This window comes from Lagopus leucura, unplaced genomic scaffold, assembly GCF_019238085.1.
Source record: "Lagopus leucura isolate 7727_CA_CO unplaced genomic scaffold, USGS_WTPT01 Super-Scaffold_100159, whole genome shotgun sequence".
Taxonomy (NCBI): domain Eukaryota; kingdom Metazoa; phylum Chordata; class Aves; order Galliformes; family Phasianidae; genus Lagopus; species Lagopus leucura.
In genome coordinates this window covers 13693660-13720182 of record NW_024962335.1, presented here as the reverse complement: position 1 = coordinate 13720182, position 26523 = coordinate 13693660, and the positions used below count along the sequence as shown (strand labels likewise).

The 26523-nt window shown below is 50.0% G+C and overlaps 1 protein-coding gene across 1 annotated transcript; it reads right to left on the bottom strand.

Moving 5' to 3' along the window:
* Positions 1–17839: 17839 nt before the first annotated feature.
* TXN2 (thioredoxin 2) lies at positions 17840–25296 on the bottom strand. The gene is made up of 3 exons (XM_042889541.1): positions 24972–25296; positions 23078–23201; positions 17840–18560 (listed from the first exon to the last, which is right to left on the bottom strand). Exons 1-3 carry the CDS (start codon positions 25181–25183, stop codon positions 18444–18446), a joined length of 453 nt encoding a protein of 150 aa, XP_042745475.1. The 5' UTR covers positions 25184–25296; the 3' UTR covers positions 17840–18443.
* Between the last annotated feature and the right edge of the window lie 1227 nt (positions 25297–26523).

Genomic DNA, 26523 nt, shown 5'->3' with positions numbered 1-26523 from the left:
CGCCTCTTGCTCACCGGCACTGCCAGGAGCCCGGCCGGGAGGAGGCGCCGCGGCACGGAGGCACCGCCCGCTGTCCCGCCCGACGCCGACCAGCCAATAGCGAGACAGAGCGGGGAAGAACTGGCAGTCGTCAGCACCAATAGGAGACGTCGGCGGGGAGAGGGCGAGGAAGCGGGCGGCCGTTTGAGGAAAGAGGTGGCCGTTGAGAGAAGCGGGCGGCCGTTGAAGGAGGGGCGGCGCCTCGCGCCCTCTGCCGTTAGCGGCGCTCGGACAGGCGCAAGGCGCCCCGCCCCGGCCCAGCTCTGCGGCCACTCGCGGCCCGGCCGAGCCCCGCTTCCTCTTCTCCCCTCCCCTCCTCTCCTCTCCCCTCCCCCGCCAACCGGCGCCGTGCCAAGCCGCTCCCACAAGGCGCCGCGCCGTGCCAGCCCGGCCCCACAATGCCCCGCGCCGGGTGGGCGCCAGGCAGCGCCCCGGCGGTGTGACCGAGGGGCGGCCGAGGCTGGGGTCGGCCTCTGGTAGCGGTCGGCCTCTGGTAGCGGTCGGAAGGCAGACGTTGGGATTTCGTTATGTCCCGTAAAGGGCAGTGCTGGGGTGAGCAGGAAAGCGGGTATAGCCAGTCTCTAGTGCTGTGCAGTGAGCTTGAAACGGATCGGGGAAGGTGTGCCAAAACAGTAGAGGTGTGAAAAGGGAGAGGTGATGTCATTCTTCCTCTTGGCATCTGCTACGGCCATCTCAAAAGTTTGAAACAGAAGGGGGAAAAGGGAGGAAGCGGGAGCTGAGAAACAAGACAAAAGTCTGAAGTGAATATGGTGTAGATGAGGCCTGATGTCGGATCCAGCTATAAAGATGAGATTTACTGCACATTAACACCAGGCTACCTCCCTTCGGGGCTCCCTACTTCAATAAGGAGAGCAGATTTGCAGAGGACAGAAAATTCAGGGTGGAGTTATGCCAGGGGTCGTTACCGGACACAATATCTTGTTCAATATCTTCATCAACAATCTGGATGAAGGGATAGAGTTTAACCTCAGCAGTTTTGCTGATGACATGAAGCTGGGAGGAGTGGCTGATGTGCCAGAAGGCTGTGCTGCCATTCAGTGAGACCTAGACTAACTGGAGAGATGGGTGGAGAGGAACCTGATGAGGTTCCACAAGAGCAAGTGCAGAGTGCTACACCTGGGAAAGAATAATTGCATGTATCAGTACAGGTAAGGGTACAGCTGACCTGCTGGAAAGGAGCTCTGCAAAGAGAATCTGGGTGTCCTGATGGGCAACAGGTTGGCTGTGAGCCAGCAGTGTGTCCTTGTGGCTCAAAAGGTCATTGGTATCCTGGAATGCATTACAAAGAGTGTGGCCAACAGGTAGAGGGAGATGATCCTTCCCCTCTGCTCTGTCCTGCTGAGGCCACATCTGGAGTGCTATGTCCAGTTCTGGGATCCCTCGATCAAGACAGACAGGGAATTTCTAGAGAGTCCAGCAAAGAGCCACTGGGGTGGTGAGGGTCCTGGAGCATCTCCCTCACGAGGGAGGGCTGAGAGCCCTGGGACTGTTTAGCATCAGGAAGAGAAGACTGAGGGGGTATCTTGTCACTGTTTATAAATACCTAAAGTGCAGCAGTCAAGTGGATGGAGCCAGGCTCTTTTCAGTGGTATGCAACAGTAGGACAAGAGATAGCGGGGAAAAAAACTGGAACAGATGAAGTTGCATATGAACACGAGGAAGAACTTTGCTGTGAGAGTGACAGAGCACTGGAGCAAGCTGCCCAGAGAGGTTGTGGAGTCTCCTTCTCTGGAGATATTGCAGATCTATCTTAACACTTTATTGTGCAACCTACTGTAAGGAACCTGCCTTAGCAGGAAGTTGGACTAGGTGATATGCAGAGATCCCTTCCAGCTCCTACAATTCTGTGATTATGTAATGTCAGGTAGTATCACAGAGGCAAATGAAGTGAAAGAGGCTGGAATCAAGACATCATCAGAGAAGTGTTTTGAGTAAGCACCTCTTGTCCAAGTGAAACACTTCTGGCTCAGAAAGATTCATCGCTGCAGTTTGGAAACAATGCCAGCGTTGATGTCTGAGACACAAAAGGCAGTGGAAGAGATCTCAGAGAGCTTTGAAAGATTTGTACAGGGATACAAAGGATACAAAGGTGTCATTGTTAAAGGCAGAGATGAATGGTATAAATATAGGTACAACATAAAAATAAGAATTTGGCAGCAAGAAGAGAACATAGGTATTAGCTAGTACATTAAGACAAAGGATGAAAGGGAGCTGGAACTGTGACATGAGGCAAGCAGAGATATGTAAGTGATCAGATACCTTAAATGGGGACACAGTCTGCGTCGTCTCATGACTTATCCCTGAAAAAGTGACAAACATATAAAGGATATTTAATGATTGAAGGACAGGGTTTTAACTTCTCCCATGAAAATGAGACAATGAAAATACTGAAGATTACAACATATATATCAAAAACCTTTTCAGAAAAGGAGAGGCTGTGTCTTCAGCCAAATGCTAAGGAAGGTAAACAAAAGCAAGCAGTCAATATCAAGTCTCAGTAAAGGTTTTGAAGGATAAAAGCAGGGCAAGAGAACACAAGCGGCAAAAGTCAACTGACAGCAGAAGTAATGTGAGAAATAAAAGGTAACGACAGCACGTATGAAATGCAGACATTAAAAGACTGTCAGTTATTGTTAAGAGTGCATGATCTGGGAACATATCAAGGTTTTTTTGCTCTTCTTTGGCTCTCATACTGCACTTCCTGAGTCAAAGATTTCAGGCTAAGATCAGGCTGGAGTGTCTTCTTCAGGCTTGGCTTCTTTTTTTTTTCTTGAATAAAGCAAATGAGAAATTGTTTCCTTTCCAGTTTAATCAATGGCAAAACTTCCTTGATGACTTCAAGCACCAAAACTGAACTCAAAACAGAGATTGCTGCAGTTTCACAGCGCCCTGTTCCACATGAAGAAGTATCGCACCTCTTTAGAAAACTCTGCGTATTTCCCTAGTGCTCAGATGTGTGGATGTCGAGACAAGTCAGATTTGATAATTATTTTCTGTAGCTTGATGATTTTGAAAGTAAGTGCAAAGGCTTGTAGTGGGGATCTGATGGCAGGAAGTTACCCAGGAAATGAGACGCACCTCAGAAAGAAAGAAGTATGAGTAAAAAAGCTAACAAATTAATTTTATACTTCCGTTACTGTCTATAAATTCACGGGATGTTTGTTTGGTCCTTTTGATCAATGCCACTCATATCTTCCACCAGTGCCTGTAAGCCAGCATCCTTATAATGGTCACCGAATTCTGAAAACCAGCATCTCCACAGCAGCGAGATTTACAGGTTTGAAGGGGGTAAAATAACAGCACTTTAGTATTTCTGGAGGAAAGAAAACCCCTTATTGCTGAGAAGTTACTCCTGAGTTTGCCAGCCTTCACTACGCATCAAGCAAACGCTCAATTTGCCAAATGACACCAATCTTCCCTATGGTGGCCTAACCCAAGACAATCAGGCTGAAGTCTGAACTGTTGTGATGAACATTGAACTTGGCCACGTTTGATTTCTATATCTCACAAAAGGCAAAGTGTCCAAATTCATTTTGATAAATAATTTCCAAGTGCTTTGCAAGGCAGAAGAAATCTCTTCCAAAGCAAGTTTCTTAGAGACTTAAAGAAGAGTGACAGGAGGCAAAAGGAAAGGTATTTACTTTATCAGAGAAGTCACATTGCTAAATGCTAACCACAGTGACTTTACACACAGAAACCACACGCACACAGATCTGGAGAATGTCACATTGCTAAGAAGCCTCAAGTCTGCTTTTGCAGATGCCTGAAACATCAGCAGTTTCAGAGCAGTTTCATAATTAGACCTAATTAAAAAAGCAGCTCAGGATACAGAATCTTTAATACAGATACCCATACATAGCAGCTGCTCTAAGTGCAGATGAGAACTTGAAGGGTTTTTACATACTGTAACAGAAGGGAACAGTTCTTTGGAACTGAGTATGTAGGAGGAGAAAGCAACGTTACTGTGGACTTCACCATTCACTGCCTGTGTTCTCTGAACAACATGAAATTTGTCTGGAATTTAGGCACCATCTATTAGCACATAACTTCCTTTTCCCCTTGTGCCAATTCTTTATTGTTCTGCTCCCGTAACAAATGCCAAATTCAAACTGTGAAAGCACAGAAGGTGGAAAACCATGAACATAAGATGCAAAAGGAGTGAAAGCAAGTGATGTTCCCTCTGGGGCAGCAGAGCTTACAAATTTCACGACTATTTAAGCCCAAATTCTAGCTCTGTTCCTCCAAATTCTAACAGGAACAGCTGATGTAAAAGAGCCACACTGGACCACGCTAATGCAAATGTGGCCCTGCAACCTGTCTCAGAAGTGGCCAGAAGCAGACAGTAGGAAGAGAATATATTTGCCCTTTTCTTACAGGAAGCAGTTACCCTTCACATGCCTACCCAGCTTCTGTTATGGCTCTGGAAAAAGGGATAGCTTCATTGTCTCATTTTCGTGTGTCAGTGTGCAATTCTATAATGATGTCTTTGTCAGCCAAACTGGCTCAAGATGTTATCTGTTCTCCCCCCAGCCACTCATTCCTCATACTGTCTCACAGCCACTGCTGCCACGGCGGTGCTGACGTGGACGTTTCGCAAACCATATTGTAGAGTGGATCGCTGGGGTTTGAAAAGAAGGTTAAGAAAGAAAGATCGGCTCACTGATCTAGTTTACAGGCCCACCGAGAGACAGATGCAGCAGCACAGCCAGAGGGATTAAGCTGTGGGACTGCAACAAGAATCTTTCAAACTGACTTTGCTGACGGAAAAAATAGGAGGGAGGCATACCTGAACCCCAAGGGTGGGGAGGAGGGGAAGAGCTGTGCCTACCATTTGGAACAGTTATTCTACCTTCCACCTCTCCCCAGCTATCCCCCCACTCAGTCTTGTGTGAGCGGCCTGCTGAATTCCTGTCCCTTCCTTGTGGTTCTTGCTTCAGATTCAGTGAAGGAGAAATGTGTTCTTACTTTCTTAACATACTACCGACAACACCTGCAGCTGGAAGACTGAACGTTTACATGCAGCATCTCTGCTGGGGTATAGATCAGAGGCATAAATCTCTACCCATCAGTTAGGTAGCACAGTAAGTAAATTTACTTTGCACCAGAGACCCTCCTTTCAATACAACAGAGACGATGCTGTCTTGTTGAAGGGATCTAACTAGGAAAGCAGATTGTCACAACTGTGCTTAAAGTCACAGGAAGTGTCCTCTGAAACACACCTAAATGAAAACTTCTCTTTTAGGTAGAGAAAAGCTCTCCTTGGAGCTTGTGAGTTCCTCCAAACACTGGGATGGAATTGCAACTCCATTATGCAAGGTTGCAGACACCGCATTCCTGATCTGACATACCAAGAACAATGGCCCAGAGCTCTTTACCTCCAAGGAATTCAAATATAATTATCACTGCCATGTAAGTGCAAGTACTGTGCTAAGCAGAATACATTTTTAGTTCAGTATACCCCCTTCCTAACCTTCTTTCCTCTAGCCCTGTTCTCCTGCTGCTAGCTATTTTTCATCTAGCTTTAAAAGCCAGGAAAGAAATTATACAAAAGGAATTAAGTACCAGAAATGCAAGCCACGCAGCAAAAATGTCTGCCCCCCAACTAACATGTGAGATCAGTTGTCTGCCTTGAGCCTAATGCAGCTTGTCCAAAGTGCCAGCAGAACACATTCTGCTACCTTAAATAAACCTGCCATCTCCTTGCCGCAGAAAACAAAGATCATTTTCACACAAACTGTTGTGGTTTAGCTCCTTCAGTGATAATTCAACCAGTACCAGGCATGACATTTTGGACTTGCCTGCCCTGGCCTCACAGCTCTGTCTTCCAGCAATTACTACCGGTCCTTCATTAGCATCTCAAATTCCTCCTTGTCCTTCTCCCTTTCTTAGAGGAGGTAAGAAATGCTTCAGATTCCTGAGTTCAGAAGGGCTTGGGGGCATTCTTTACTCAGTAGAGAATAAGCTGAAAGGGGAATAAACATCCCTGTTGCCTTGCAGCTGTCATGCTTGTGACACACAGGTTGCAAACACACTGGCCAGGTTTGGATCAGATATTGATAAGAAGAAAATACTTGGAATGGGTTGCCAAAGCCATCTAAATGCTGCTTTCCTGGTTAGGTAGGGCCATGGAGAGCTATACATAGCCTCTGCCTCTCTTTTCCTTCATTGGTCTCAGGCTGGGCCCAGTTTTCACAGAACCAAGAACAGAGTAGCAGGAGAACAGGACCAAGTTCAGAGAATCTGCAAAGGTGAATGGTGGTTAGCTACTGCACAGTGCTTACACTGTTTGAACTGCATTTCCGCATCACTCACCTCTAACACACCTCTATACAAAGGGCATCTAACTGGATGTTCACTTCCCTTGCCCCCTCCCCAGGCATCTTCTTCCTCCAAAGGGAACTGAGTCTCCCTTTTTTCATCCCTGCAGGACATGGGAACGGCCCCACTTTCAGCCTGCTGCCTTTCCAGAGGTTGCAGTGTGTGTACTAATGGTGCCTTGAAGCTTACCTCATGTTTGCTGTTTGGTTTTGGGTTCAGCCTGCAAGAGTAATCGAGGCCAAATATTTGCTCAAGTGAAGTGACTCCGTGGTTCTCATTCCAGAGAGCTGGCTGAGGACAAAGTGAAACTAGCTTGAAATATTCAAGTACACCCAAGAGATGCTTGGAACAAGGGATTTTTCCAGAGCTGTAGAAAATCATCCAGATGCCCGTTACAGCTTTGTTGTGGGAACTGCAGGGGAACTAACTAGTTTATAGCCTACCACAACTAAAGACACAGCTCTTGTCTGCCAGAAACCAAAGTCGGTCCGGTCAAAGCCAAGCTTTGGGCCCGTTCTGTTGGGCTATGGCTCTGCAGCCAGAAAGACTTGATGTGCAGACACACCAGCATTCACCCTCTTCTGCGAGCCTGGAGCCACATTTTTCTGATAAGAGGAGGCTACATCCTTTGTGCATGCAAGTCAGCAGCAGGTCTTATAAACACACCCACAGATTCTCAGTGTAGCATATTGTGAGCTCTGTGTGGCTGAAGCCAGTGCGTGCTTTGCTCAACAACCCCCCTTTCTGTTCTGCCAAGATTCCCTCCCACATTTGGGACTTTTTTCTTCCCTGCTCCCTTGAGAGCCTCCTCCATTCTCCCAGATCCCTCCGGCCTCCCACTGCCAGCATGCACTGTTTGGTACAGCCTTTGGGAACATATGGGGCAGCACAGGAAGCACAGGAAGCTTGTTTCAGCCCCCTGGAACAGAAGACCTAAAGAACTGACAGTACCAGGAGGGAAGGCAGAAAATGAGCCCTGGGGACTTACTAAGGCATTATCTTTGCAGGATGTGAGAAAATACCAACAGAGAGATGAGGCAAAATGGGAAACCACATTTTAGCCAAGATGCAGCCAAAAGCCCCACTTACTGCAGTCACCTTTTTCCACATTTGTGAGAGCATTGTTTCCTGGGATTATTCTGCAACAAAGAAAGCACCTCACAGGGCAGCCTGTGTGTTTGTACAATGAATTCCTGTCAAAAATCAATAAGTCACTGAGGAGCAGCAGGCTGCTGGACTGCCCAACCTCCAGCTAGCACCCATCCTGCAGCATTTCTCAGTTATCAAGAGGCAGGAAAGCATTAGAAGAACCAAACCCACAGATCAGAGATGTTTTCAGGGGCTCTTTGTGAAATCCCTCTGTGTGAGCAGCTACTCACATTAGGCTGGGAAGGAAGCAGTCCTGCATGCCCCACTGCCTTCTGGGCAGGGATATAGAAGGAAGTTGGTGGGAGAGTACCCAGACTTTGAGATAGAGGTCCATGCATGGCACAGATCTAAGACACTAAATGAGAAGACAGCTCTACTCTCTTCCACCTATTGGGTGAAAGCATGTACTAAGCAAGCCTGCAGAGAAGTCCTGTCCCCTCCCTTCTTGCATTTTCCATTCACACATGGAGCAGAAGCACCCTGTCCATTACAGGGGAGTTGGACTAGATGGCCCATAAAGGTCCCTCCCATTCTATGATTCTCTGGTCCTAGCTGCTCTGCCATTGCCCCAACATCAGCTGCACTGAACTTCAAGCACTTACCTATATACACATTTGCAGCTAATTGTGAGACATAGGAGGCCTATCAATTCTTTGACTCTTTACAGAAGAATGAACATATTTAAAAGCTTTCTGGATTTCCATAAGCCACCCCTTAGATGTGGGATAGCAAAACACAAAAAGATGAAAACTAGATGCTCATTCGATGATTCAGATTTCCTGCAAAGTTTCTTCGAACAGCCATCAGAACCCTTAAAATAATCACCCCGACCCCTTTCCCCTGTGGTTTAGAAACACATCAGTGATGGGAATCAGAAAGATAAGGGTTTTGTTCTTGCTTGGAATCCATGAGAAGGAGTATTGCATTACATGGAGAGAAAAATGCACGCAGGAAGGGGAGGTATGTGTATTATTATTTTTTTAACTTAAGGAATGCTAAGTCAGGTTTGGCTTTGCTAGGGGACATACCAGCTGTCTCCCAGCTCTTTTTGTTATGATCTCTCTTGTACCTTAATTGGAAAAGCAGGGTGTGGAGCCTTCAACAAAGGCTCCCCTTTGTGGTGTGTTAATTAGGCACAGGAGTCAACTGAACCCCTCGGTTATAAACAATTACCTTTCCCCAGGCTCACTTTCATTTCCATGCTACTACCTTTTTACTAATTTTCTATTCGTTTTCCAGAGTGGACAAAACTAATTTCTAAAATTAGTCTTCTAATTAAGAAGGAGGGAAAAAAAAAATCCCAAGCAGGAAAATATGTAAAGCAGGAGGGGAAAAAGATATATAATTAGATGCACATAATGATGCCTTATTCGTGCTTCCTAGGATACAAGAGCCCAAGGTCTCTTCAGATCACTGTAATGTCTTCTTTAAAACTGAAAACCTGGATTGTGCTCTCCTGGAGGTGACTCTGGGTGGAAATTCCTGGGGCATGGAAGAACCAGATCTGGACTCCTGTGTCTTGAAGCGGGTGCTACCTCAGCACTAGTTCCATTTGCAAAGCCAGCTTTGCATAAAGCAGATGCTTGGCCCTCTGGACACCTCTCTGTGTGCCCTGGCTGGCTGATCCTGCACACACAGCACTGTGAAGGGAGAGGCCTCTGCCCCTTCATCTGTGAGCCAAACCTGGCATCACCCTGATAACCAGAACCTCACCTCTTAGCACTGCACTGCCCCACAGCCACCGTGGCACCAGCGCCCCTCCTCTTCCTCCTCCAAGGCAAAGAGGAAACTGAGGGGCTGGGGTCTGTCTGTCTCAAGAGAGCTGGAAGAGGCAATCCCAGGGATGGGAAACTGGGGTAAGGACAACTGACGTCTGAACACTAAACATTATATGCCCTACAATGGCACAAATCTTTGTGCTGCTGCTCTCTGATCTCTGTTTTCTGTTGGGTTCCTGGAGCAAGGTGGAGTGAGATACTTTAGCCCAGCTATGATTCAGCGTCCATTTGAACAGCATCATGCTTCCTTTGCCACCCGTCCTCCAGCCCTGTGCACCCACTAGCACAGATGAAGTGCTCCACTCATCCTCCCCAGGGGCTGTCTTTGTGCCCAAGGAGCTGCCTGGAGGGCAGTAGTGAAATGGAACTGGGGAAAGTGTAGCTCAGACCTATAGAACCCCAGCTGCACAGTGGGCAGTGCAACAAGAACCTTGTAGGTCTATGTCTCCTGACCTGGAGAGGGCTGTCTGGGGAAAACTCATCATTCCCAATGGCAGCCTACAAGACAAGACAAGTACAGTGGTTCTTTTAGGGAACATCCCTGCATCTTCTCTCTGAAGGAGACATCTCCTGAAAACATTCCCTCCTTTATCGCATCACATCACATTACAGTCCTCCTTTCTTACTGCACTGCAGTAGTGCAGATTGCTTCGCAAGCCAACATCAGCCCTTGTTCCTTTTCCTAGGGAGCTTTTATACCCATATGAGCTCCGTGAGGTGGCAATGAGAAGTAAAGAAAGGCAGAGATTGGCCCCAAGGCCCATAGCACGAACCAGGTAGGATGTGGGACAGGATCCTGCTCTGACTGACTGGGCAGGCTGGGGAAGCAAGGATCTCATGGCAGCATGCAGCCACTTCACATACGATGGAAAATGTTTCAACTACTGGAGCTGAGGCCCACAGGAAAATTTTTGGAAGTGTACGCTGGGTCTAAGACAGGAACCAAGAGAGTCAGTGTTTAAAATATGCGCTGACAATGAATTGCTTCATTACTTAGAGAAAAGTTGAGAAGGGGGAAAGGAGTAAAACTCAGCTACATTAGGAAACAGGCAAGCTATTGTCTGATGGGCACACCAGGTTGCTGACTGCTGGCATAGGGCTTTGCTGCTGTTCAAACCCATGGTGTCTTTCTCATCATGGCAAGCTTCTCCTTCCATGAGACAGCAGAGTCTCCTTTGTTTTTGGGTATTCCCTGCTGGAATGCACTACATCTCAGAAAGGGCACTATGTACGCCCTCAGAAAATCATTTTTCCACAGAGAAGTGATGGAGGTTGTTGTCAATGTGGAAGCTCATGTTATAAGCAGGAGACACAGGACACTGACAGCCATGTATCCCCATGCTGCAGAGGACCTCACATGGAAGGCAGTGCAGGATTAGGGCCCATAGCTCAGCACCCAGCCTGCCCACGTGAATTCTCTCTATGGGATAGAGACCCAAAAGCAGCCAGCAGCAATGTGAACAGTGCTGTGTACCACCTTTGCAAGCGTGTTGTCGTACCATTTCTTTTCTCCTCTTACCCCTTCCCCTGAAAATAAATGCTCAGTTGAAGGGGGAAACTGCCACCCTTCAAAGCACAGAAACTTCTGGCTCACGAGCAACTGAAAAAAGGGAGGAAAAAAACAGTGCAAGAAGCTGTGAGCCTCCTCCCACAGCACTTGTGAAGCGAAGGAAGAAATCTCAGAACACAGGCTTCGTCAGCGTGGAGCAATCCGAGGTGAGCTTCCAGGCTCCTGCAGAGCAGGGCAGGTAACACACAGCTTTTTATGGCGCTTTTTTTTTTCTTTTCAATATCTATTTCCTCAGCAACAAGCACAGCCTTATAAGGGCAGGAGCACAGCACTGGAGGCTGCGCGGAGGTGGGGCCTCCCAGGGTTGGAGGCCGTCCGGCCCTGACCTCCTTCCTGGGAAAAACCCTGGGAACCCTCCTGCAGCCCAGCTGCTGGAACGGTCAAAACTGCGCTTCCCTCCCTTCTGCCCCGCTCCTCCCTGCAGAGCTGTAGTGAATCGGCTGCTTTCTGCATTTGGGGACTCTGTGGGGATCTGGGAGCGATGGGTTCACAGTCCCCCGTATCCAACCTATTCCCATCTGGTTGTGATAGCGCTGAGAATCGGAAGAGAAAAAGGATGGGAAAGCAAACAGCCTCCACCCCACGTGGCCCATCAGGCGCTGGCGAGTGTGTGAAAAGCTGCAGCTGGCAAACGGTGCTCAAAGTGCTGCCTCCCTTGCCAGCTTTGGGATCCCCCAGTGATGCCATACGCGTTGGCGTTGGGTTCGTACAGCCCAGCCCGACCCATCCAGCTCTGCACGCTGGTTGCGAACAAGACTAAACACAAACATGCTGAGCATGTCACTGTCATCAGATAAGGTCGCTATGCACATAGCATTCCTAACATGAGTTCATTAGACCGAGGACACGGAAAGTCAAGGCAGCAGATCACGTACATGAGGTGGCTGGACTGGAGCAGGGGCACAGCGAGGTCTGCAGCTCTGGTGCTGAGCTTGGTGCCAACCTGCAGGACATCACGCCGGTTTCTCTCAGTGGGCAAAGAAAAGAGAGGTGTCATGGCACCTACCTCCTCAAAATGATACTGTGTTTTGGGAAAGGGCAGGAGATGAGCCACCTCACTCCTAAGCATGCCATCACAGTCACTCCTTGGCTGTTTGGGGGCTGCATCAGGCTCTAGAGAGGCTGAGCAGCCTTTCCTTTGGGATGAGTGACTCGGGTTAGGTCAAGCTCCAAGTGAACATCCTGTTCCTTCTCAGCCTCAGAAGGTCAGGGCTGTGGTTTAAAAACTGTGCAAAGCCAACCCAAGCCTGGGCAGCCCCCGGAGGAAGAAGTCCTCTTCCCTCCTCCTCCCCTCCCTCCTCTGACCTTCGCACTCCCACTGCCAGCCCCGGATCTCTCAGTTCCATTCAGCTGGAAAGCGGCCCGAATTGAGAGGAAGAGCTGTGTCTCCAGCTCAACCATTTCCTTGGTTCAGTCAAGTGCCCGGGTGCTAGAGAGGCGCTGGATATGCACGGTCATGGGAAGGACTTTTCAGTGACAAACCACACAAGGACTGAGGGAATCATAGACTTGGGAGACCAAGAAGCCTCCATTCCAGCGATACCACGAATTAATTTATTTAATTTTAGCCTGTGTACCCCATCATGTCTAGACAACATCTTTTTCTCCCAGCAGCTCTGCCTCAGCAGTTGCAGGTCCTCTCCCCCATTGTTACTGGAGATGTTTACCGGGTGGATCTGGTCAGGTAGCTTCTCCATTACTCACCTCTCAGCTATTGCTGTGCTCCAGTGGCTCGAGCAGAGGGAGGCGGGGTGTACTGGGCAGCAGCCCGGGCTGGAAGACAACAGAGATCATGTTCTGCTTTGGTGATGCTGCCTGAGGGCAATGCATCACTCCTCTGAGGTCATATCTGTGAGCCACAGCCTGTAGAGCAGAGTGAAAAGAATACCCACTTGTGGGCCAGAAGTGGTCTGAAAGGAGGTAAGTGGGAAGGGAGACCTCAAAGCTTTTACTCGCTGGCTTGGGGACAACGGTAGAGAAAATGACACAGAGCTGCAAATCAGCCGTGCCTTCTGTGGTATCAGGAGCACGTTTTGATGAGCAATCCCTCAGCAGTCTTCATGAGAGGTGGGACGTAGGACAGGCTGAGATGGGCTGTGGGCTGCGGACTCAGGAAAGGCACCACATGATGTGATTCGAGGCTGCCAAGCAAGAGGCAGGGACAGGGCACCCTGACTACTTCCAGGGTTGAAAACCCCAGGGGGTCTCTGCACCAGAGAGGGCCTGGGGCACTTTGGTACAAGCCATGTTTTTCAGATGCTGTGTAGATACGCATGGCAGGCTGCGACCCAAAGAGAAATCTGAGTGTGCTGGGCCTCAGCACAGGTGAAGCGCTCAGAGCAGGACAAAGTTTGTTCCCCAACTATAGAAGGTTATTGCACAAATGCAATAAAACAGGTTTTTACTGTAAGCAAAGGATGAGAATTACCAATTGTTGGTGTCAGCTGGCTTGCTTATTCTGAAACAACCCATGGTCTGCCTTAGATGCCACGAGCAAAAAGAGGTTGGGATTAGGCTTGAAAAGCAGAACTTGTTCTAGGAATCAGCATCTCCTGCTGCACCCTTTAGTCAACCCCAAAGAAAGTGGGGAGGTGAAATTCAGGCTCAGCTCAGCCTCCTCCAGCAGTTCCACCTCCGGACCAACAGAGCCCAGCAAGGTTTGGATGGGACTCACGTCTGGATATGGTTTAAGGTTGGAAGGGACCTTAAAGACCATGGAGCCCCACCCCATGCCGTGAGCAGGGCTGCCCCCCACCAGCTCAGGCTGCTCAAGGCCCCATCCAACCTGGTCTTGAGCACCTCCAGGTATGGGACACCACATCTCTCTGGGCAGCTGTGCCAGTGCGTCACCGCCCTCATTGTGAGGACTTTCCCTTATAGCTAATCTAAACCCTACCCTTTAGTTTAAAGCAATTACCCCTTGTCCTATCACTCCACTCCACGATACAGAGCTCCTCCCCAACTTCCCAGAGGTCCCATTAGATACTGGAAGGCTGCTGTAAGGTCTCCCCAGAGCCCTCTCTTCTGAGAGGATCCAGCACATACATAGAGCCACCATAAGCCATGGGACTTTGCTCTCTGCCCATCCCTTCCAGCTCTGCCACCTGGCACATCTTACCAAGCTTATCTGGTTGCATGCCCTCCTCCCTCCCCAGCTGTACCCCACGGGCCAGACTTTCCTGCTTCACCCCAAAGGCTTATTTTTGTTATTTTAAAACAAACAGAGTTGTGTCTGTTTTGATTTCCAGCAGGAGGTTGGAGGGAGGTCAGAGCAGACATCTGGTTTGGAGATAACATTCCCATCTAATTAGCAAGCCCTGAATAACGAGGGCCTTCCTGTCCCTCCCCTCCTCCCAGCCCTGACCAGGAGAGGGCAATGCAATGGGGCCAGGCAGAGCAGGAGGACCTGGCCTGGAGCAGCCCTGATGGATGATGTCTCATTTCCACAGGCATCCTCCATCTCCACGCAGACACCAATGGCAGGACCCCAAGTGTGTGCTTCCAAGTGTCATCACAAACTGGGAACTGAACTTGAGCTGCAGACTGGAGAGGGGGGAAGGGGAAGCCCAGAGAGGAAGAGAGGGCAGGGGGAAGTTGGGCGCCCTTGCTCATGAGTGCTGGAGGAGCCCAGCAGAAGGCTCAGCCCCTTGAGAACGAGGCCAGCGAGGGAGGAAGAAGAACGTGAAGGTTTTGTCTTGCAGCTTCCTGCCAAAAGCTGGCACGGCCCTGAGATCGTGGGCTCAGAACAATGAGGCCTCCTGTCACAGCAGCTGCTACAGCCATCACCTGGGGAGCTTCCTGCCACGGGCCGGGGGCAGGATGAGGGGTAGCTCCCAAACCCTTTCCTGCAAACTGCCACAGCCTGATTTACGCTTGGCTTCATCCCTGCCACCCCCTCTCCAGCACCAGGTGTCCCACGCTCAGAGAAGAGGATGTGGCTGCTGAATCTTCTCCAGGCAGAAGGCACTTTCTTCATCACTTCTGGTCACCCTGCAGGCAGCAATTCTCCTGCAGGCACCTCTGGTACATTCTCTGTACCCGCACTGCTCGAGCTTCAGCACCCCAAAGCACTTTGCAGGTGCTCCCTGGCTGACACACGCTGCAGATGCACCGCTTGCAGCCACCGCAGGCCTGGCACAGTGCTGCCGCCGGCTTCTTTTCATGCCATCGTGCCTTTCCAAAGCATTCATCTGCTGGTGTGAGGCCGCCTCACGGGTGAGTATTTTTAGAAAGTTGGAGCTAAGACCATGCAGTCACTCCTGAGCTATGCCAGGATGAAAAGAAAACAACTGCTGCTGCCTGAACAATGGAAGCATGGAACAAAAAGCCTCTGCAAATGGGATTTTTCAGCATCACTCAAAAGTGGCCTAGCTTTGAAAGATGAAACTTGTAGTAAAAAAATAAAAATATAGAGGCTCCCAGCGAACAGAGAGGGCTTTGACAATTTACTTAAGAAGCCAGATTAAAGCAAAATGGTGTTATATAAATACCGGCAGGCGTGCTGCAGCCTGCACGCAGCACAGCTCTGCGTTTGCCCTGCAGCTGCTGTGCTGGCCAGGCTGCAGTGCGGTGCTCAGATGCAGCGCCTCTGCCCCAAGGCACAGCCTTGTGCTGGGGCAGTGCAGGACTGGTTATAGACATGCACCTGGGTGGGCTGCAGAGGCAGGCTAAGGAGACAGGGCACTGTCCTGTGAGCCACTCTGGTCTGGAACTTGCATCTTTTGTACTGTACCTTATCTTTTTGCTTAGGATATTGCAGCTGTCCGAGCTGCAACTTGTTGAATTTACAGGAAGCCAAAACCTACAGCACAACCTGGCAGCACTTCCACAGAATCATAAAAGTTGGAAAAGATCTCTAGGATCACCTGGTCCAACTGCCAGCCCATCCCATCCCCAGCATGCCTAATAACCACGTCCCTCTGTGCCACATTCACATGGTTCTGTAGGGACAGTGACTCCACCATCTCCCCAGGCAGCCTGTGTCACTGAAGCACCACTTTTCAGAGAAGAAACCTTTCCTCATATCCAACCTGAACCTTCCATAGTGCAACTTGAGACTGTTACTTCTCACCCTACGCATTGGAATAGACAGTCCCAATGCCCCATCCCCTACCAACACATCAGGGGATCTCAGCACTGCACACCTCTCTCCATCATGAGAGCTTAGCAGCAGATGCAAACACCTTAGGAAAGAAGCAGCTGCCTTTGGGTTTGATGCAAGCCAGCAATGAGGAGAGGAAGAGCCCCTGCTTGCTGAAAATTGGGTTTCATTGACCAGACTGAGGGCAGAAACACTGCAGGTGAACCTGGGGGGGATTTTCATGCTGGGCTCAGAGAGCACCCAGGGAGGGAGTGGCAGGGCCAGCTCCGCTCCGACAGGCAGCGATGGCTGCACACTCCTAAAATAGCAGCCGGGAACATGAGAAGCGGAACGCTGCTGTAATACTTGGGTGGGAGGGAGTCAGTGTTTAACAGATCAGGGCAATTTTGGATGTGTTTAACTCCAAAAGGGAAGAATGACATCCTTGCCCTTGGCAGCCGTGCAGTTTCTGAAGGATTGCTCACAGGGCACTGTCTATGTGGCTCTTCAGTATTTATCTCAAAGAAACAGTTGTGGCTTTCACATAACGCACCCTAGGGCATAGCCGAATGGGACACTGGCTCCACTTTTCCTTAGAAGGAAGTGATAAAATAGCTGATTTATACTGTCTCTTAAACACACAATGTAAAGCCACTATGTTTTTTCCTGTTCTGTGGGATGGCGAAGCATAAAAAGTTGGCTATTGTTGGGTACGTGACGCTATTCCCCTACTCTTCCTGCACATGCAGAAAAATGAGGATGGTCTTTACTAGAAGCGTTCACGGGGCAGCAGGAACACGGAGGTCCACCAGAAAGGCAGGGCAGATTAGAACAGGACACGAGCAAGCTTTGCTTCTGCGGTCTGCAGTACAAAAGCAAATGCCACTGCCTACTGCTCACAACGTACCAAATTACAGCCCGCTGACATCAGCGCAGGCAGAGCGCTGTGCAGGCAGTGTGCCAGGGGTGAGCTCAGCCCTGCCGGGAAGGCACCCACCTGGGGGGCTGCGCCGCTCCCGATGGACGCAGGTGGGAACACCGCTGCGGTTGTGGCGGGACAGGCAGGACTTGGATGGCTGCTTCCCCGCTCCTTAAAAGGCCGTAAATCGTTGGCGCAAAGGTGCAGAACAAACTCGCCTCGTCGCTTGGAACAACCGACGGCAGGGAGGCAAAATGGAGCAGAGCCAAGGCAGAGTTTGGAGTGATTGAGGGAAACGGGAGTGGGAAGGAAAACAAGCAAGCAGCTCTTACGTGGCTGTTAAGCACATATCATGTCCTCATGCATCTTAGCCATGCAAACCGATGTAAAGTCTTACAGTGGGCTTCAGCCCCGGTGTTGTGCTCTGCCAGCAAGAGGGAACTGGGAGCAGGGCACTGCCAAGGGAAACCAAGAGGACCTTGAAGTCACCAAGCATTTGCAGGGAGGGAGAGCTGGGAAGGGCTGAAGGCTGTTGGTAATATGGGCACACAACTGCCTCCCTCGGTCTAAAGGTCAGGGCAATTAAGAGTCAGAAAACTGCCTTCGTCAGGGCTCACCCATGTGAGCAGACTTGATTATCTACACAGAGGGCAGCTCTCAGACAGGAAAAGAGGTGAGGAAAGCATGGGGGGCAATGAGCCACTGCACAAAAGAGGAGTGCCCTGCAGAGCCCGGGATCCAGCTGCACCCAATGTGGGACACAGGAGCCCTGTGACAGTGATCCACTTGTTTTGTTTTTCAGAGCATTACCTTTTAGTAGAGATCAAGTCATAACCTGCACTCTCCCAACCCATCATTAGGAACCAGCCACTGTTCTGCTGATAGCGCCTCTCGCTTCTCTGGACAGATAAGGGGTTCCCCCAGGGTTTCGAAGAATCAAGTTTCATTCTCCAGCTAGACAGATGTGATGATAAAGTTCTGTTTATTACAGACCTACAAAAGGAGATCCATAAAATACTTCCATTTTCTCTTATAAAATTATGACGGGAGCCTGTGGGTTTGCAGAGGATTTGTACCTGTCCTGGGGACATCCAAACAGAGGGATCAAGACAGTTTCCACAGACAAGGCAGAGGCATTCTCAGCTTTAAACCCACCCAGAGCAGATAAGCCTCCACATGTTGTGGAGGAGTTGCTCCATGCAGAGGAACAGCTGCCCTCTGCACTGGACTGTCAGATACTAGACAAAAGAAAAAATTCCTCCTCTTAGCTCAGCAGAAGTTCCACACGTCAGCAATTTGCTGATGAACACGGGCTCCTAATCCCAGCTGCATTCCTCATTTTGAGGATGAGCAGCCCTGCTCCTCAGCACCCTTTACAACTACTGCTGCTCAAGAGAAGGGGGGGAGCAGGAAGGAACGGTTACAAAACTGTCCATCTCCTAAAAACCCCAAACAGAAGAAAACCCCAGGCCGTACGAGGCAGGCAGCCCGCATGCTCCTCAACTCTCCTAGACAAGGAATGCATAACATGGACATATCCAGAGGCAGAGGTACAGCCACCCTTTAACTTCAGGCTCCAATGAGTTTCTTGAGGAATGCTTCCAGCTGATCCTCGTCCTTTATCCCCACAAACTTATCCACAACATCTCCATTCTTCATCGCCAGCACTGTTGGCACTGCCGACACCTGGGGGCAAGAGAGACAGAAACCCATGTGAGCAGAGGCTGCAAGAAGCCCAGCTGCACCCAGTCCCAAATGGAGCTCTACAGCTGTGCCCATCCAGAGTTCCCTGCCACGGACAGGGAGACAACTGCAGCTGGCAGAGGACTGAAAGCTTTTCTCTTTGCTAAACTTTGCTTTGAACTGCAGGGACTCGACTTTCTGAAGCTGAGGGCATTTGGTTATAAACAGGGATGGCTCTGCCTGCAGGTCAGGGAGCTGATGCCACAGTGCTCAAAGCTGGCACATACCCTACAAAACGACAACTAGACAGAGTTCCTTCTCTCTGTGGCTTCATCTCTGCATTGCCTTATACAGCAGTCTGTGTTAAGTCTCAACTGCTTTTCTAGCTTAAATAAGACCCACAATTTAAAAGACAAGACCACACCTAATATAAAAGCAAAAGGTAAAGCTACTTTCCCCTCCAGTACAAGCTCGCCTTCCTTTTTATCCTATCATAAACAGACAAACCCAGGCTTTTACCAGGCTGCCTCTCTGACATGATGACCTTTAGACATTTTATGGCCAGGGTGCTATTAGATAGAACCTGTATTCCTCTTCAGATAGCACAGGAGCTGAAGGAGGGCTCCCCACCCATGGGCAAGCAAGAGGAAGACTTTTGCCATCCTCCAACCCCCTGTGACCCATCTTTCTTCTTCTACCCCTACTGATCAGATAAGACAGAAATCCCTCCAGCCAGAGCCCAGGAGCCAGCTGCACTGCTCCAGGTGCTATTTTTCTCATCCAGAACAAAGTTTGCTGGGAATTATTGAAGAGAACAGCAGTGGAAATGATGACACTCCCTGGGGACCTACTGAGTGCGTGGAGACAGAAGAGACCTCATGCATGTGATCACAAGAAGGAGCTGCTGCAGCTCGGAGACGTGGTCACAGCACTGAGCAGACAGCCTGTTTGTCCCCACCAACTCCAGCACAAAGCCTCTCCCCCCCAACCACCTCCTGTCCTTATCTCGCCCCTCTGCCAGCCTGTAGGGCCTTCTCTAGTGCACTCCAGCTGTCCCAGCCCTGCTGCCAGCACGGATCTGCCACGCTCACAAATCCTTCCTGCAGGAAACCCTCCAGAGGTCTGGCTTCTCTCCCAGCAGGAGGCTGAGATGAAAGGGACATTTTGTTCTTCCCTTCCCGCCTGGACCAGCAGTCTGTCCTCTGGGGTTTGTGCAGTTCCATCTGAGTGCATAGGAGTGCCGGGGCTGCTACCACCCTGCCAGCCCTGCTGAGACACAGGTTCTTCAGCTCCTCCTAGTGACAGGCTGAGGCAGGGCCGTGCTACTCTGACGGCAAGCTCCTTGGGATTTTAGGGATGAGGATACTGAAGTTGACTGGTCTCTTCCTGGCAAAGCTCCACCGAGCCTCCTGGATTGCAAACTGGGTTTGTAACAAGTACCCTGAGGTTACAGGGCCAGGAGTCAGTGAGATGGGTGAGAGCCAGCAACCCTGTGGAACACTGCAGCTGCTCAGAAACAGAGTGCTTTGACAGCATCCTTCCTGCCATACTTGTATTTGCTGCAGGGGTTCATACTTGTTTTTGCTGCTTATGAAGCAAACAGCCTGAGAATTATAAAAAGCAAACTCTATTTTTACCTTCTTTTTTGGGGGCTTGGTTTGCACTGAAACTAAATAAACTCTCTTCTTCCTACAAAGCATTTCTGAAGAAAAAGTCAGGCTGCTTTTGATCAGCACTGGCCAAACAGATAAATGTAAGCAGACACACAGGCTATTCGTGGCAGAGCTCACACTGAGGGAATTCTTTCCCATCTGAAGCTGAGGACACCAACAGCTGGGCAGGGAAAGGCCTTCACCCAGCCTTATGAACAAAGCATAGCAGGAACGAGCTCTGCCAACAACCAATGTCCCCACGTCCATCAGTCCTAAGGGCAGCTCATGTGCCCACAGGCAGCAGCAGGAGCAAGGGTTGCTTCTTCCCAACAGACACCAGGCCAAGGCAAAAAAGGAATGTAAGGAATTTAAAGAGAAAGCAAATTAAACAAAAACACTCCTCCCTTCCTGCTCCCAAGAGGTCAAGAGCTGGCTGGAGGAGCAGCAAAAGGCCACAGCTGGCAAGGAGAGGAGCAAGACAAAAGGAGGAACTCTCAGAGGTTCTCTGCGTGCTGCACTACCTGGATGGAGGAGGGTGCCTGGGGCATCTCTGGTCTGAGGAAATGCTCCCATGTGTCATGATAGATGGGGCTGCTAGGAGCTAATGGCATGCTCTAGCTTCTCCTGGGAGCTCTCTCTTCCTCCCCCAACACCAAGGAAGCCAGTGGAAAGTACATTGTGCAACCAGGCAGCAACCTGGGGTGTATGTGTGTAAGCAGGGGAACGGGCACAGGTTGATGAGGCTTCCTAACACTAGCAGGGAGTTGTGAGGATGGCACAGACCCTGAAACAAAAACCTCAGCCTGTAGATATCCAATCTCAGATGGAAAGACTTAAAAACAAACAAATAAAAACTCTTTGACTCAGCCTCAGCGATTCCCCATCAGCTCTCATGCCCACATCTCTCCTGTAGGTGGCAACTTCCCAGTAGACAGAAAAAGAGCAAGCATGAGCATGGGGCACAACCTAAACTTTTGCTTGAAAAGTATGCCTCAAATCACGAGGATCAAACCTTTATCTATCTTTTACCCATCTGCAGCTATCCTACTCACCAACACTACCTGGGAAGGGATTCAGCTGCATGCAGAACGGTCAGGACCAGATACATGCATCACTGCAAGAGCAGAAGATGCAGAGACAATCCTGGGGTCCTCTTGCAAAACAAAACTTCACTGTGTCTGTATGTTAGGCTCCAGAAAGAAGTCAGTCCTTGCCTGCACCTACATCATCAGAGCTGGAAGACAGGCAGACCCTGCAAATAAATAGCTGTATGCCTGCAGCTTCTCAAGCACATTCAGTAGCTGTGCTTGCAGTAATCACACTTACAGAACAAAGGAACTTTCAGCCTCTTTTTCAAGACCTTTCTTCCCATATTTGTATTCTGCTTGCCATTTTCCAGTCATCTGAGATCATCCTCCTGTAATGCTAGCTCATTCAGCCTACTGGAAGGCTTGGAACAATATCACAGTTAAGCTAATAATCTCCATTCTCTTCTCCTTAGGATGGTTGCAGCAGAACCTCCCCTGCACCTATCAGGATTACCTACTTTCTGACTACAGCAGAAACAGCCTCTTTAACCTGTTCTTACCAGCATCCCTGAGCTGCAGAGCCATCAGGCTGCAATACAGTGAGCCAGCACTCATTCTCCTTGGCTCTGGTGTGTCTGAGATCACACCGCTGCCAAAAACAGCATGAGAGGCTCTTGTGCTCAGCCCACGGAAGCTACAAGTGACACTGGTGGGCAACAGCTGAGAGGGCACTCAACCACAGCACCAGCAGGAAGTTCTCTCTGGGAAGGAGTGGGAGGAAACAAACTGCTTTGACTTTGTCGTCCTTCTGGCACAGCAGAGTATGAGAACAGGACAGTACATCTCCTCCACACTTAAAAGTGATGGCTTGCTCAGGGAGCTGGCGTGCAGTTTGCTGGGCACCTCTGGAAGCTTCCTGTGTTAGCCTCAGCCACTCAGGGCACACACTGCCCTCAGGGGCAGGACTTAGCCTAGGAGAGGGAGCAGCTCCATCTGCGTGACATGCAAGTGAAAATGAAGTATTTTCTTACTTTCTTCTCTGTAAGACACAGCAGCCGGATACTCCAACTCAGTACACTGAACTGTTGCTTACAGGAAGCAGGCAGCACAGTCCTCAAAGGAATTTCTGCATTTCATAAACTGCCTAATCACTGAGAGGTTAGAAGGGGGAGAGAATAAAAAATCAAATACGCCAAAGCTGTGGCCTTGTCCAGTCCCCCTCCTTGCTCCTCCCTGGAGCGAGGTAGTGCAGGGACACGAGGAACAAGCACGTGAAATGCTAACACAATCACTGAGGTCCATGCTTGTCAAGAACAAAATGCATGCTCCTGCTGTGCTCAGGTGTTCTCTGACCTGTGTTCCATCTGTCCAAACAAAGCCTACGGCATCTCCTTGTGATGCAGCTTAAGGACAAGACTCTGTCACCCAGCAAGAATGAGGAAAAGAGAGAGAGGAAGGGCTGCCTGCATGGAGAATGGTGTCTAAGAGTGCAACAGCCTGGGGCCTGTTGCTTCATGCTCCCACCCTACACCCAAGCAACCTGTGCACAAAGTAAAAATGCTGCACACACTGCACTTGCAGTGATAAACTTCTGTGTGGCTGAGAGGACACACAGATATCTGTGTTTCTGCAGATGGGGATGCCAGATAAGAGCAGCAGAGCTGGAGGAAAGGCACACAGTGAAATCCACTCACTAGAGACCGACCAAGCGGACCAGGAGCCAGCAGGCAGAACTGGGCTTCCCCTCCCCACCCAGACTATGCTGTGCTTACATCCCCTTTGCAGAGGAACATGCCCTGCACAAACAGCATCAGCAAGCTTGTGCTTTTCTGGTTCCTACCTCGTACTCAATCGCAAGGTCTGTGTGATCATCAATGTCCACTTTGGCCATCACCACTTTCCCCTCCTGCTTGGCCACCATCTTCTCTAAGCGGGGGCCTAGGATCTTGCAGGGACCACACCACCTAAGGAGAAAGAGGAGAGTGGACATAAAAAGAGGCAAGTGCAGCAGCAGCTATAGAAGCCTGCCTGGGACCTTTAGCACTGTTTCACCTCTTCTGACCTCTGTGCCACAGGACAGTGGTGGCAGTTCAACACTGAATGCACACATTAACCAGGACCAGCAGCCTTCACTGACCTCCATACACTTCTCATCAGTTGTCCCTCCTCTCACGTGCCGAGCTGTTACTCAGCTGATCACATCACCACCACGGTGCAAGCATCACAGTCAGGTGCATTGGCTCTTGCTGGTTATCAAACCATAAACTTCAGCTCCATATGGCAACCTGATCTAGTGCCAGATCTGGAGGCTGTGGCAGGGGGGTTGGAACTTGATGATCCTTGGGGTCCCTTTCAACACAAGCCATACTATGATTCTGTGATATGCACTGCATGGCTTACAGAAATCCCCCATTAGCTGCAAAAATTAGAGGTGCAGCAGCTGCAAAAAGACCATGGCAAACGTGGCAGATTTTGCAATGTTCTGTACAGGGAAAACACTCACAGCTTCCTCTAGCTGCACTGGTAAGGAAGATGTGAACTTCCTCAATTGGGGGAAAATGTGAATGGAAGCTCTGAGCACCCTTTCCATCTAAAATTGATGCTGTGGTGAGATTTGTTAGCCTCCCTCCACGAAAGGTTCTAGGCTTTCAGTTATTCATCCTCTTCTCCCTGGATGATCCCTGTTAATGTAAATTTTGGCTTGTTCAGAGCAGTTTGAGGGCTGTTTTAACATCTGTTTGCCCAGAATCAGCCACAGCTGGCTCATATGATAGCACTACAGGGAAATGGAAATACTTGAATAAACTAAGGGAATCAGTATTGTTAATGAAGCAGATTACATCTAGGAATATTTTTACTGGCAAGAAAGTGACAGTGTTTTTGCTGACCACAAATGCTGCTACTGGTAAAACAAAGCTGTTGCCAGTTTTTGGCATTTGTTGTTGAGAGCCCTGGTTCAAGAGCACAGAATGACAGAATGGTAGGGGTTGGAAGGGACCTTTGGCAATTTCCCAATCCAACCCCCCACAATAGCAGGTTCCCTAGAGTGAGTTGCACAGGAAAGTATCTAAAGAGATCTTTAATATCTCCCAAATTACCCCTTGTCCTGTCACACCACTGAAAAGAGCCTGACTCCATTTATTGGACTGCTACACTCTAAATATTTATAAACAGTGATGAGATCCCCCTTCAGCTTTCTTTTCTCCAGAGTGAACAGTCCCAGGGCTCTTGTACAGGAGATGCTCCAGGCCCCACATTATCTTTGTGGTCCTTCGCTGGGCTCTCTCGAGATATTCCCCGTGTTTTTTTTGAACTGACGAGCTCAGAACTGGACACAGCAATCCAGCTGAGGCTCCACCAGGGCAGAGAAGAGGAGGATAACCTCACTTAAACTATTGGCTGCACTTTTTGTAAAGCACCCCAGGATAACGTTGGCTTTGTTGGCCACGAGGACACTTCTCACTGAGAAAACTTGAAAGCCATAATGTGATGCTACGGGAGCACACAAAGCACAATGTGCACCCAGGGGCAGCACTATCATTTAGCGTTTTTAAGGGGGATTTCACCCCAGCAGCTAACAAAAGGTGCTATTGGAACTGCCCAAGCCCGGAGGCACCTGTTACAGGCTGACACAACACGCGGACCGAGTGACTTCGGCACGGCCACCCTGCCCTGGGGAGCTCTGTTCTCCAGCGCCTCTGCAAAGCTCTGGCCTCGCTGTGCGTGGCACTTACTGCGCGTGGAAATCCACCACCACGGGCTTAGGGCTGTTCACCACCCGCTCCTGGAAGTCACCTCCATCCTGCACGTTGAATGCGCTGCCGCGGATGGCCGAGCCGCCGAAGGTCCGGCTGGATAAGCCCTGCGGGGCCAACTGCCTGGGCCCGAGGGGCAGCGGCCTGCGTCCCAGGGCCAGCAGCCGCCGCAGCGCCAGCCTCTGGGCCATCTGCGAAGAGAACGGAGGGGACGTGAGGATCACGGAGACCCCGCAGAACTCCGAGTTCCTCCCGCCAAGCCGAAGCCGAAGCACGGCAAACAACCCCCGGCCCGCACCTTCCCGGCACGGAGGTGACCCCTGCCCAACCCCGCTTCCGTCCAGCGGCCCCGCCCCCCAGCACGCTGATTGGCCTACCTAGCCGGAGCGGTGGGCTCTTACTGGCTGCTGCGGCTGTCAGCTAGGAAGGAGGATGTTGCACCTCAAAGGCGGATCCAGAGCGACGATTGGCGGAGAACAACGCCAATCAGCGCTCAGGTCCCACCCCCGCCGCGGGGCGCGCTTTTCGCACGTGGCTCGAGGAATGATGGCGCACCTCTGGGTTAACGTTACAATGGTTTTTTTTTTTAAGCTTCGTAGGAAGAACATCGCCATACAAAACGCGTTCGTTAGACAAGAGCGCACAGCAGGCAGTAACTCACTTTAACACAACTAACACCTAAGTACAGTTCTGCAGGACAAGGAATGGTGTCGGTGGGTGCTCCTCTCCTGCGGCTGCAAACACAGCGCCCCTTCCAAAGGGATCCTGCCTGCTACCTCCAAGGCAGCGGGGTAGAAACCAGAGCTGCCGTATTTGATCAGCAATGCATGAATAACACAGACCTGCATTTCCTTCTCAGGATCTACTGGCACCACAGAACCAGATGGCAGCAAAGCCTGTGACATCTGCCACTGGATACAACCCTGGGAGACACGCATGGAACACAATGGAAGAGTAAGAGGGCAACATCTCGTAGTCATTTTTCTAAGGAGAACCATAATTTAAGGCAACACATTCACTGTGGATTTACAGTCTGCAGGTCTCTTGTGGGAATTTGGGGAGGTGAGAGAACATCAGGAGCATAAGCATCAGCATACACGGCACACAGCTGACTCCCAGCGACAGCCAGCTGACCTGGCTCAGCTGCTCTTATCCTTCCCTGGATGAAGCCAAATAAAAAGCCCACAGTGCTAAGGCTGTAGCAAGGAGCTTCTGATGCTGATCAACACCAACATCATTTCTCCTGTCCTGCATGTCTGAGCAGGTATGAGCATCCTTAAGCAGCAGCACCTCTAGCAAGCACAGTACATGCAGATAGGAGCAAGAACTCATTTATCATCTCATCCACTTCTGTTGCCCAGCCTCTGCAAACACAAAGCAGAGGTGGTAAGAGCTGGAGTTTCACTGAAACAGCTGGACACAAAGGATTGTGAGAACTTTAGGTACAGCCCTGCCATGATCCAGGAAGCACAGATACAAAGGGGTATTCTTTCAGGTGCTATAGAACTGGAAGATGTGTATGGAGATAGAA

What these genes read in the sequence shown, in the direction of transcription:
- TXN2 (XM_042889541.1), bottom strand. Translation starts at nt 25,183, where the DNA reads ATGGCCCAGAGGCTGGCGCTGCGGCGGCTGCTGGCCCTGGGACGCAGG. An exon ending in GTGGTGGATTTCCACGCGCA is followed by an intron (nt 23,202 to 24,971) that starts GTAAGTGCCACG and finishes CTTTCTCCTTAG; the next exon opens with GTGGTGTGGTCCCTGCAAGA. An exon ending in ACCTTGCGATTGAGTACGAG is followed by an intron (nt 18,561 to 23,077) that starts GTAGGAACCAGA and finishes TCTTGCCCCCAG; the next exon opens with GTGTCGGCAGTGCCAACAGT.